Genomic DNA, 13,242 nt, shown 5'->3' with positions numbered 1-13,242 from the left:
AGTGGCGGCTGGCACAAATGGACTATCTCCTAGAAGGGTAAAGGAAACCTCCTTCCCCATGCTCTAGGCTCAGCGATCCCAGGATGCCCTCCTCACACCCGTTATGCCCATCAGCTCACTTCCACCATTGCAGGAGAGATGGAGCTCCCAGGTTGCAGAAAGTGGTGCCCTTTGGCTCTTGGGGCATAGAACTTTCCTGACCAATGGGCACAAGCTGCAGAGGACCATGCTATATATATATATTAGGAGCCAGGACTTCCTGTGTAAAGGAAGAGTCTGGTTTAAAGTACAAGTTTCCAACTGGCCCCTTTCTTCTGCCATCTCCTTCCTGGCCCAGCAACAGGCAAGTCCATGGATATAACGGACAACATGGGGAAGGGAAGAGGATGAGCTTCCCAGAGGGGAGGTAATTATGCTGGTAATATTGAGCTCTATCTTGTTGTGCAGCTGGAGTGCTAATCAGTAGGAATCCCTCTCTGTAACTGGGGGGAAGGAGAGGGGAGCTGGCAGGCTGCAGCTGGCGGGGATGGCTTGATTGAAGGATGAAGGAGAAGCTATAAAGGGTTGGGTTCTGGTGGAGGGGCTGGTGGGCCTGGGAGGGGATACCTCCAGCTGGAGCCTCCTTAACATGTAGAGATGCTCAGATGAAGGGCAAAGCGGGTCCTCTGGACCATCAATAAAGAGTCTGTTGTCACGTTCTGGTTCCTGGCAACTCCAGGGTGGGTGGATAAGGGGCGATGGAGTGGTCCCCTTGATGGACCGGGGAGACCCTCTGCTGTTGCCACACCCTCGCTTCCCACAGGGATGCTGGGGGATGGCTGGGCTCTGGTCTTTTGGCTGAATAAAAGGAATGCTCTGTCTTCTTCTTTTCCCTCTGTCTACAACACTCAAATGCCTTTCCCTTCATGAAAGAAAATGAGACCCGAGACTCTTCTTCCTTTTCTGCTCATCCTCTCCACAGGCGACAAATTGATTTTCCTAAAGCACAGGACTGACCGGGCCGTTCTCCCTCTCCAAAAAGCTCCACTGGCTCCCCATTCGAAGATCAAATGAGATAATATTTGGAAAGTGCTGAGCACAGTGCCCAACTGGTATACAGTAGGCACATAATAAATGTGTTTTCCCTTCCCCTATTGCCTACAGGATCAAATAACAGCTCTACTGCCTGTCATTTAAAGCCCTTCACAATTGGATCCTGGCCTCCATTTCTAGGCTACTTTTGCCCATGAATTCCCTTTGTGCCCTCTTTGTTCCAGCCAAACCGGTGTGCTTGGTGTCGCCCAAACTGTATTTCCCACCTCCAGGCCTTTGCACAGGCTCTCCCTCCTATCTGGGATGCTCCTGCCATCTCCCACATTAAGCTCCTCCTGATCGCTCACATTGCTAGTGCCCTTCCTGTCACCTCCCTGACACTCTGTATTTACCTTGTGTTTATCTTGGACTTAAAGGGTATAGGGACTACACCTGTGAGTTCACTGGGATAGAGAACTCCCAGATTTGGAAATCCCTTCACCAATGCGGGTCATCACCTTCACTGAAGCTTATAGCTTTTGTTGTCCTTGCACCAAGAAGTTAAGTTGTTCTTCAGAGTCAGTACAGGGCAGGTAGGTGGCATGCTGGGCCACCTCAGGAAGACCTGAGTTCAAATCCAGCCTTAGACAATTACTAAGTATGTGATACTGGGTGAGTCATTTAACTCTGTTTTCCTCAGTTTCCTCATCAGTAAAATGAGCTGGAGAAGGAAATGGCCAACCACACCAGTATCTTAGCCAAGAAAACCCCAAATGGGGTCAAGAAAAGTTGGACATGATTGAACAACAACAGCGTGTTCGAGAGGCAGAATCTGAACCCAGGTCTTTTTGGTAATGAGGTCAGCTCTCTGATTCACTCCCCGCCCCCCCAACCCCATGTACATATTGTTTCTCCCAATAGAACAATCTTGCTCCAGGGTCCCTGAGAGTGACAGAAAAATGCTTGCCTGAGACCCTGAAAGGTGAATCCCTAAGACTGACAGAGCAGGTTCAAAGGCCATGCTTCCCCAGGTATAACCCATCCCTTCGCTGGGTGTTGGGAGCTTCAAGAGTCAGAGGTAACTTAGCCCATCTCCAGTCCAGTGGAGGAGTCTCTTCTCTGACAGATTATTTGGCCTCCCATTTGGTTCCTTCCAGTGATGGGGAACTTGTTTCTTCATGAGTCAGCCCGTTTCACTGTTGGTCAGCTCTGTGTCAACATGGGCTGAACATCCTCCTTTCTACTGAGCTGAGACCCGTTTCCCTGTGCCTCCCACTCACAGCTCCTAGTTCTGCTCCTCAGAGTCACAAGGAACAAATCTGCTTCCTCTTCCAATATACGAAAATGAGACTTCTCTCCTTGGGCTTCTTCCTGTCCAGGCTCAACACTTCTCAGTTCCTTCAATCAACCCTTGTATGAAAAAGGTTCTGATTCCTCACCATCCTGGCACCCTCCTTTAGGCATATTCCTGTTTATTGACATCCTTCTAAAATGATTTATGTGGACTGGATGTAGTCTTGGAGATGGGGGGTTGGATCAGGGTACTCCTTTGGGGAAACGGAGGATCTTTCCACACAAATGTTCCCTGAACTCAGGACCCTAGAATTTGGAGGCTGGAATGGATGTCGAGATGCTCTTATCTCTTGGCCACTTTGTGGGAGCCCAAGGCACATTCACCCCAACTCCTACATTGGCCATTAAAAAAAGAAGCTGGACCTCTGATTTCACTGGTATAAGGCACTTCCCTTTAGCAATGCAGCAAAGCACTAGCTCTGCCACTTATGGACTTAAGAGAGTTGCCTGGGAGACACAGAAGGGATATAACTTGCCCAGGATTACAGAGTCAATGTATGCCTGATTCTAAGGCTGGCTCTCCATCCATTGCACCACACTGTTCTGAGCACCATCAATAAGGTCACCTAAATCTAATTGTCCTGCCTGATCCCTTCTAGGGTTGGGTGAGTTTCTTCCATAGCTGGACAGCCCCCAGCCTTGACTGACATTTGGGGGAGCCTTCCATCCACCAGGGGTGTCGGTCCATTCTCTAGCTGGCTGCCGGATGGCTGGGCTCCAGAGAGCTTGGGCCTTGTGTTCTCTGCATGTATCCTTTCTGTGCAGTGCCTGGGTGCCCGTTGGAGGGGGAGAAAGCTGGAGGCTGTCATATATTTATATCTAATCATGATCTCAGCAGATGTGTCTGGAGGCACTCCTTCAATAAGAAGGCGTCAGGATCAATCAGGTAGGGGCGTCTTCAGATGTGTTAAAAGGCCCCTTTCGGAGCCTGTCATTGGCATGGTGTCAGAAAGTGATGGGCTGGAGAACGAGGGGCTGTTTGCAGCTGCAAGTGACACCTGAGCTCTGATTAGGAAATGTCACCAGCCACTCTCATTGCTTAAGGGAAAAGAGGCACCCCCATTATCGCCTCTGCCCGGCCCTTTACTTTCTGCTCAGCTTGCTGAAGTGTAATGAGTTTGGGAGAGAGGGGAAGCATGTTACTGGCCCGTAATGATAATAGGCAATGCCCTAGGTACTCTGCAGAACTCAGGCTTCTCCTAAGAGCCCCTTCCTCAGCCAGCCCCTTCTTCTGTGGTCAAAAAGAAGCATGTACAATGCACAGTGCATAATCACTTGTGTTTATTAGCTTTATGGGACAAGTGTCTGAAGACTGTATTATGTGCCAGTTTTGCCTGTTAGTGCCCAGGGCCATATGAGAAAGAGTGCGATATAGTTGATAGAGGGTCAGTCTCAGAGTCCAGAAGACCTGGGTTGTAATGGTGACTCTGTGTGACCATGAGAAAGTCATTTAACTTTTCAGTGTCTCAGATAACTCAGTGGAGAGAGTTTCCATACTAGGAGTTCCCTCTCAGATGATATTTTTTCCCTCTCATTCAGCACACACTTATTAATCACCTATTATAAAATAAAAGTCAAATAATTAAGCCCTACTATAAAATTACAGGTCCAGCCCCCAAAATAAGAAATATAAAATACAGGAGCGTATAGAAACTAGAGGGAGGCTGCAACCAAGTAGAGGGGAGGTAGGTTTCCAATTACATCCTCCTCATGGACAATTAGTTAACCAATCCCATTATCTAGGAGTGCTGCTGTTGAGTATATCAAGGCTTTCTCAGATACTCTCACTTGTGTCCATGGGCGCTGGCTCATGCAGAGCTCTCAGGAAGCCCAGATCATTCTTATCACCTGCCCCAGTGAACTCACCTATCTGAAGCAATATTCAAATTCATGGCCACTAAGTATTGAGAACAGATCTTAGTTGTCATCTTGTTCTGCTTGCTCCCTCCCCTTACTCCTACCCCTAAGTGGTACCAATATTTATTGTGTGATGACAAATGAAGAGGGTGTGACCCTCCACCAAAGCTCTGTGGGCCAGGAGACAAGACTTAAGCATTTCAAAGGGACTTGGGGCAGCCAGCACCAGCTACATTTCACTCTCTAGCTTCTCCTTTATCTGGACTGTGCCTATCTGGGTGAAGGATACAGCCACACCCTTATCCTGGTACTACCAATCTCTGTGTGTCAGTGCCCGGGAAGGTGTGATGCTTAAGATTTTTAACCCACACTTGGAGGAGTATAACTTGCCTCCAGCTGCATCTCCTAGCCCTCCCAGAAGCAAGAGGGGATGGGTGACTCTGTAAGAAGATGGGGAAGAAAGAGATGAGGACAACCACCCCCATCAAGCCAGAGTGAGATCTGGAGCTGGATTTGAGGCATCTAGTGGAACTGAACTCTGTGGGACTGATTCACTGGCCCTCCTTGGGATGATCCTCCAGAGAAGACCACCCTCTTCTGAAGGCCGTGACTTCTTCCTCCTTCTCTCTATGTCCTTGGTTTCAAGGACTCACCTTGGCCTGACCACTAAGTCACTAGAGAATCTTGGGCAAATCATTCCACTTTTTGTCTTTCAGTTTCTCCTCTTGTGAAATAAGAACTTGTGTTACTGGTCCCTGTTAGTTATATACTTTGAAGGGGATCCCCGCCCCCCCCCACCTTATGAACAGTACTGGGTGAATAAAGTCTTGTTGTCTGAGGTTGGAATATGGGTGCATGGATGTCTGTCTGCTGGAAGGACCTACTCTCTTTCTCTTGAACAAATAGGCTAGTCTTGTCCTTGTTAATGCCCACCTTGCCTTATATGACAGAAGCAGATACCTATTCATAGTCAATGTTGAAAAATCATGCTCTCCTCTCTGGAGTGACTGCTTCTAAGCACATATGCCCATGCTGGCTGGTGATGTACCAGGCATGGCAGTGGGCAGGAACAGAGACTAGGTGAGCTGGGGGCTGGTAAGGAAGAATCTCAAAGCACGGTTAACAGGGAGATCCAAGCTCCAGTGGGCTCTCAGGGCCAGGCTCTGGGATAGAGTAAGGCTGACCAGAAAGTAGATAGGTCCCTTCAAGCACTGGGAGTAACTATGGGACCTAAGGATGGTGGATTCATAGACTTAGAGCCTGGAAAGAATCTTCAGAGGAGGAAAGGGAAGCCCAGAGACAAGCAGGGGTTTGCCCAAGGTCCTTCAGGTGTGGAATTGGGATTTGAACTTGGATCTTCTGGTTCCAGAACCAGGGCTCTTTCAAGGGAGAAGGAGCCTGGGGAAAGTCTCCTTTTGGTGTCAGGGGTAGAGGGGGCACTTCTATGTTTTTAGAGGAGTCAGGGTTAACATGGCATGATGTAAACCCCTATGGCTGGTACGTCTGAGCAATGGAATGCCAGCCTTGCCTGTCTTTCTGAGAACCTCCCCATTGTCTTCAGATGGCAAGAAGGGACTGGAAATTCCCTATGTTTCCCTGTCCCTTCTCTCATCTCTCCCACAAACTTATCCACTTGGGATTTTCATGATCCCAGAGGAGCCAACCTTCTCTGCTCCTCTCCCTGGTCTTGGGCACAGGCACGGCCCCTTTCCCCAGAATCTTCATCTGAGGCTGAGTGGGCTGAGCAACCCTCCCAGGATAGGCTGAAACAGCTAGTCTTGGCCTCACTTGCTGGCTTGGCTTCACAGTCGGAAACCCCTGGGCTATGGTTGAAAATGGTCATTCATTCCCAGCTCATCTTTCTGCTCCTCCCTCCCGCCCCAACAGCCGATGTATCCCTAGATATTTGTGTGTGTGTGGGGTGTGTGTGTGTGTGTTTGAAAGGATGGTGAATGGGATTCACATGTACCCCCCTCATTAAAAAAATCACCCCTTCCCTTTCCCTCCTCAGATCCTCACGGCTCTCATTCCTACCAGTTTGGCAAAGGGGCCCTTTCTTCCTTAGCCTGTTTACTTCCCTTGAGGAAAGCTATAGCCAAAGCCTGATGAAAGCATCTCTGTTCTGGGCCATGGCTGAGTTCTGGCTTGTGCCTCCCTCTTGTCTCCTCCCTTCCGGGAAAATCTGACATTCCTACCGCCCACCCCTACACCACCCTCCCTTCCTCCCTCAGCTGGGAAGCTGTTCCTCCCAGCCTGGATCTGAAGAACCCTCCCTGTACAGAGGAGCCAAAGGGAGAGAAAGAGGGGGGGGGGCAAACTGAAGGGACTGTGCCCCCCGGGAGGGGCCTGGCCTATTATTACATCAGTGTGGGTGCCCAGTCGAGAAGGTGGGGGTGAGTGGGGAGGCAGGCAATAGGGATGTAAGGCCTTCTGGAGGTGGGTCTGGCCAGAGCTAAGGACTGTCAGCTCCCTTGGTTTCGTTTCTAATTCCTTCTGGGTCCAGTTTCCCAGATTCCTTGTGTTCATGCCCTCTCCCTTCCCTCTTCCGCACCCCCCTCCCCACCCCATCCCATTGACTTTTCTTCTTCAGGACTGATGTGTGAGGATGAAGGCTGAAGAGGGGATCTGTCCTCTGTCTTCTCCATCTTCCCCCCCTCCCCACCCATGGCTCTGCCCCAGGGTCACGGCCACCTGCCTGCACGATGCTGCTGCCTTCGGGGATGTCCTCGGGGACGCTGGCCTCATAGCTGCTCTGCAGAAAGATGGGCCGGTTGTCATTCACGTCCAGCACAGTGACATATACGGTGGCGGTGCCTGTCCTCCGCTTCCCTACGGGGCCATTGTCTGGGGGAAGGACAGAGGACAGGGGCTGGGTCAGATCAGCTGTTCCCGCACTTCCTGGCACCTGTTAGATATTGGGCACCTGGAACAAAGGGGGCCCCCATGGCTACACCAGAATATTAGAGGCAGCCAAGCTTCTAGAAAGGCATGCGTGATGTGTGGATCATCGCTTTAGAACTGGAAGGGGCCTAGGAGGTCATCTCATCCAATGCTCTCATTTTACACAAAGATACTGAAGCTAGAAAGGACAAGTGATTTGCCCAAGGTGACTAAGACAGGATTTGAACCCAGCTCCTCTGGCTCCAAAACCAGAATGACCTTTCCATTGAGCCATTCTGCCTCTTACAAAGTCAGCCATCATAATGCCATGCTCGGGTGGGCACTCCATAGGTGGGAGGTCAAACCTGCCCTTGAGCTCTGACCTCTGCAGAGAGGCTCTGGGACCTGAGTCATCCTCGGGGCTATGAGCATGGGAGACACTCCCTACCACAAGAGACAAGGGGGAAGAGACCCTGTGCAGAAGAGAGATCCCACAGAGATCTCTTTTTGCTCATGTCTCTCTTTTTTCTTTCTGACCCAAAGAATTTGGGACATGTCTCCTCTTCTCCCTCCTACCTCCACCCTGACCCCAAAGTCTCTATTTGGGCTTTAAAAATGGGAAAAGAAGAGGGCTGACAACTACATGTTCCAGGAGGCTGAGCCACAGGAGCCTCTCTCTCAAGGGTTTGTTTTTGTGTTTTAAAAACAGGCCTATGGCAGGTGGGAAGGCCCTCCTCTGAATCTCATAAAACAGGGTTTCTTCATATTTTTTTGTGACCTGAACCCTTTTGGCAGTCTGGAGAATTCTATGGACCCTTTTTCAGAATCATATTTTTAAATTCAGAAAATAAAATACATAGGAGTACAAAGCAAAGTTATATTGAAATAGAATTATCCAAATATTAATAAAAAAGTTGATGGTCTCTGGGGCAAGAACCCACTGCCCTATGATAAGGCCAGAGTAAGCCAAGACTTGGTAAGGTGGCTCAGGGGGAAAGGACCTGAATCAGAATAAAGGCCAAATGTGTCGAGGGCTTGGTTCTCCTTCCTCGAACCCGCTCTGACCTCCTCTGATAAGAAGTGCTGCCTGCCTCCTCTCCATATTATTTCATCTTTCTTTAGTCCTAATCACTCTAAGCTGGGAGAGCTGGGGCGTCCATGAGCCCAGGAGAGGCAGGTGGCAGTGAGGACAGAGGGGCCTGTTACCCCAAGCCTGCAAAGGGAAAACTCAGAGTGGAGCTGGGTGGGGAGTCATCTGTGAATGCTGTCTCCCCTCCCATGTGGGTCATTTACCCACTTTATATTTCTATTTTGAAAGAAGTAACTTGTAAATGGCAAAATAGGATAGAATTAAAAGCTATTACTACTACTACTACTACCACTCCTCCTCCTCCTCCTCCTCCTATTACTACTACTACCACCGCTGCTGCTGCTATTAACAACAGGGTCCTGGCAACCCTGCAGCGATGCACAGGGCCAATTAGCTCTACTCAAAAGAACAATTTCCATCCATAGTAAGGAAGGATAATATTCTGTCAGGAAGGAGCCAGTGGATTGTGGATGTGACCAGAGGCTAGCTGGAGAGACCTTGGGCATGAAGATGCTTTCCTAGGGAGGATCCCCCTCCCGTCTAGCCTATGCTCCAAGTGATAAGATTGTGGCTTGGATGTAGATGGGGTTATTACTTTTCTATAATAGTCCCTAATAGGTTGTCTTGCTTTTTTTCTCCATCAAGTGAGGCTGGCCCCATGTTTGGGGTAAATTCTTGTCTGTAACCTGACCAGTGGGTTACAGCCCAGGTTGCAGTTTTGTCCTAAGTTAATCATTTCACCTGCCTCCTTATGGACTGCCTAGGCCTCTAGAGGACTGTCTTCTAACCATTGTAGATCTCACCATGTGGACATCAATGTGTCCAGAGAGAAGGCTCCAGTCAGCCTGGCACTGAGCTGCATTGGCAGTGCCAGCACATGGCACAGAGCTGTCCCTGGCAGGGGAGTACAGGGCTCTCCTGGGGCTGCCTGAGGAGGAAATTCAGTCTTATTACTCTCAGGGAGTAGGAAAATTCCACTGGGGGAAGATTGGCTCTTAGGGAAAGGATATTAGGGGGAAGAAGGATAGGCCCCTAGAGACTTCCCAGCCCAGAAGGTTTTCTTGGATTCTCCCAGTTGAATCTATAGCAATAGAAGCTAGATCCCATATCCCATCTGATGATGGAAATACATAATCCATACCCCACTAGCTGCTAACCTATTGCCACCCACAGGGCAGGCAAGCCAGCCTAGCTGAAGCAGCGAGACACCCTGAGGGAGACGATGTGCACCAGGTGAGTCAAACCACGCCATCACTTTGATCTCCATTTCCCCTCAGACCCTGATGGAGACAGCCTAGGATCCTGAACCCCAAAGCCCTGGCAATAGCCATGCTCCCCAGCCCAGTGCCTGCAGCCATCCTCCCGGGAAACAAGCCCTGTGGAGAGCAGGCTTGCCACTGCTCCTGCAGGTGCTATGGCCACAGGTAACGAAGACTCAGAAGAGAAAGTTCTCTCCACCAAAGTCCTTGATGCCGTCAGATGGTTCAACATCAGAAAGAGGTGTGATTTTTATCAGTGGAAATGTCATTAAAGAAGAAACATTAACATCTGCTTTGCTGATGGACTCTAAGGAACATAGGATGTTTCCATCTGACTCACAGCTGTAACCTCCCTGATTAGAATGTAAGCTTCTAGAGGGCAGGGTCTGTTACAATTCTATTTGCATGCCCAACAATTAGCCCAGTGCTTTGTGTATAGTAAGCACTTAGGAAATTCTTCATTCATTATTGATTCATTGATTTATTCATTCATCTGAAGGCAATGTGGAGGTAGGCAGGATTCTAGGCAAGAACCTGATCTCCTGGCTCTTTCTCACTGGGGCTGGGGAGGGTATAGGACAGGTTCCAAGACTTAGCTTTGGGGAAAGATGCCCCATGTTGGCTGCACCCTCTTAGAAAGGAAAAGCTGAAATGAGTTGTCTTGCCTGAGTTACTTGAGAGGGATGGGGGATGCATACCAATAGCCTCCACGATCAGGGTGTATGCCGCTGTGGTCTCTCTATCCAAGTTCACCACTGTCCTGACCACGCCATCCCGATAGCCAATCCTGAATTTGCCATCAATGTTTCCTCCTGCAGGTAGAAAAAAGATGATGCTTTTTAGAGATATGCCAGAAAAGAGCCCACCAAAGGCTATGGATTCCAGAGAAAGAAACGCTCCCTTAAGGGTAGGCATTCTTTACCATTTTTGGGTCCTGAAACCCTTGAGCAGTCTGGTCCTAAGCCTATGGACTCCATTTCAGAATTGTGTTTTAAATGCATAAAATAAAGTACAGTGGATTACAAAGGAACCCAAAGGTTAGTAAAGATAAAGATGTACCTTTTTCTTTCATTCCCACCCCCCCATCTATCTGTGGACTTAAGGTCAATAACCTGTGCTCTATGGAAAATGAGCACAAGGGAGATATGTGGCCCCAGAGTTCCTAAGACGATGCTTGTGAAAACACTTGGTCAAGTGCGACGGGAATATGAGGAAAGGCTACAGTTATTCTGTCGGTCTTAGTTCAAGTCTCCAGAGTAGAGCTCTCTCAGGGAGTGGCTCACACAGTTGGGTTCAAATTTCAATGAACATGGTAGCATGCATTTATTAAGTATCAACTAGTGCCAGGCAATGCACTGGGTGCTGGGGATACAAAGACAGGATGAAAAATAGCCTCTGTCCTCAGGGAGCTTACAATATATTTTGGGGATATAACATTCACACAGATAAGTAAACATAAGGAGAGAGGAGAGAGAGTCCTAACACCTGGGAGGATCTGGAAAGACTTCTCTTGAGTCTGAGTTGAGCCTTGAAGATAGCTAAGGGCCCTAATAGGCTGAGATGAGGGAGGGGAGCATTCCAGGAATGGAGCACAGTCTCTTCCAAAGTGGCAGATGCAATGCTGGGTTCAGGGAAGAGTAGGTAGACCTGTTTGGTTGGGGCACGTTGGAGAACAATGTGAAATAAGTCTGGAAAAGTAGGCTAGAGAGAGAGTGTAAAGGGTCAAGCTAACGGATGTGAATTGTATCCAGAAGGTAAGGGAGAGCCGTGGGATTCTTAAGCTTTGTATTGTGGCTGAGATATTAGAATAATAGATTATTAGAGATAAAAAACTTTATAACTTAGAACATTCTATGTTCTGATAGTATGATATTCTATCATATCAAGGAACCATAGAATGTGCAACATATTTTTAGAACTAGAAACATCTTTAGAGATGGTCAAGTCTAATTTCCTCATTTTATCTGAGAAAACAGACCCAGAAAGTTGAAATGACTAGCAGGAAATTTTATGGTTGAAGCAGATCTAGAACTGGGTCTTCCAGTTAATTCAATTTAAGGACAATAAGAATTTATTAACTATCTACAGCAGCTAGGGGCCAATACCTGAGCAGCTAGGTGGTACAGTGGATAGAGTGCTGGTTTTATAGTCAGGAGAACCCGAGTTCAAATCTTAGGGCAAGTCATTTAACTCTGTCTGCCTCAGTTTCCTCATCTGTAAAATGAGCTGGAGAATGAAATGGCAAACCACTCTAGTATCTTTGCCCAACAAAGCCCCAAATGGGGTCATGGAGAGTGGACTGAAATGACCAAACAACAACAGAAAAGGCACTTTATGGAGATAACAAAGTTGAAAACAACATAGTCCTTGCCCTCAAAGAGCTTACTATCAAGTAGGGAGATAACACAAGTGCACAAATGGCTGTTACAAGGCAAAATGTGTGGAGTATATAAGAGAGGGCAAAGGGCAAAGTTTGAGCGAATTGGAGAGAGAGGAATTATTTTTCACTGGAGGGTGGGTGGGGCAAGAAAAGACTTATGTAGAAGGCTGGAGGGCCAGTCAGCCAACTAGTACTTATTAATGTGCCTGAAATAGACCTAGAAAAAGAGGATTTCAACAGCTTAAAATGTGGATGGAATGCATTTTAGGTTTGGGGGATGTTGACTGTGAATGGCCACCACGATTGAGGGAAAGAGAGCAGCCCAATTTGATTTAACAGCTGGAAGATCTTCCAAGTCCTGCTCCAGTGCCCTTTCCATTGCCTGATGATTCATAAGGCCAAATTGCTTAATCAAAAGCATATTAAATGCTCCTGAGATGACAATTGAGTAGCACAGATGAATGGGGGTAGGCGGATCTAAGTGCTGGGGATGGGGGCCCAAGAGTGAGGAGCAGGAAGGGGGCCTCAGAAACAGCAGAGTCCTCTTGGGCATTGAGAAAACCCCCAAACAAGCTACCCCTGGTCACTAAATGACCAGGCATTTGATCAAGGCAGAGAGGGAAGGAGGAAATGGCATCAGTGGTGGGTCTGGCCTCTGCTATTCATTCTCTGGCTCTCTGCTCTCCACAATGGCTCTGCTACTTACTGCCTGTGTGATTAACGGCCACTTCTTTCCCATCTTGGGCCCCAATTTCCTCCTCTGTGAAAATGAGGGGACTGGCAGAGAATGATCTTTAAGGTCTGGTCCATCCCAGTGGGATTAAGACCTCATCAAGGGGCAGGTGGTATGCTGTATTCTGGGCAGCAGAGGGCGCCAAAGCACAAGTTTTACCATGTTTGAAAGAGCCTCTCAGGAGCATCTCTCCATCAGAGAATATTTTTCGCCGAATCCTGGTATGATATAAGCCAAGAACTAGGAGAGATCTTACAGAGTCAATGAGGTCTCTGCTCCTCCTAATGAGTGCTGGGACACATTGGGGGCATCATGGAAACCTAGATTCATGAGCTGGAGTTTATCAATCCCAAATGGCCATTGCATAGATGAGAATCAGATGACCCAATCAGCTAGTGTCTAGAACCCATGCATCTTGACTCCTTAATCACAACATCATATTATCATACACCATTAGGGAAAGCCTTATGATGATGATTCCTGGGAGAAAGAATATGGTGACAAATTCATACTAAGGTGTAACTAATATCCCCCCTCCTCAAAAATTCCTATGGAACTTTGGCTCTTTCCTAGACTGTAAACTCCTTGAGAGCAGGGGCTGTCTTTAACTTTGCTTTATATCCCTAGAGCTTAGTACAATGCTTGGCACATAGCAGGTGCTTAATAAATACTCGCTGGC

At 48.2% G+C, this 13,242-nt stretch overlaps 1 protein-coding gene across 2 annotated transcripts in view; it reads right to left on the bottom strand.

The window, feature by feature from the left end:
* CDH23 (cadherin related 23) overlaps positions 1 to 13,242 on the bottom strand; it is a 552,108-nt gene that overhangs the window by 140,718 nt on the left and 398,148 nt on the right. For both annotated transcript variants that reach the window (XM_036735220.1, XM_036735219.1), the window contains exons 25-26: positions 10,149 to 10,262; positions 6,917 to 7,065 (exon numbers count right to left, since the gene is read on the bottom strand). In XM_036735220.1, the coding sequence (XP_036591115.1) occupies positions 6,917 to 7,065; positions 10,149 to 10,262 (263 nt within the window). The remainder of the gene's footprint in view (positions 1 to 6,916; positions 7,066 to 10,148; positions 10,263 to 13,242) is intronic.

Source organism: Trichosurus vulpecula, chromosome 8, assembly GCF_011100635.1.
Source record: "Trichosurus vulpecula isolate mTriVul1 chromosome 8, mTriVul1.pri, whole genome shotgun sequence".
NCBI lineage: Eukaryota > Metazoa > Chordata > Mammalia > Diprotodontia > Phalangeridae > Trichosurus > Trichosurus vulpecula.
The sequence above is the reverse complement of the archived record's forward strand: the minus strand, read 5'-3'. Positions and strand labels throughout refer to the sequence as shown.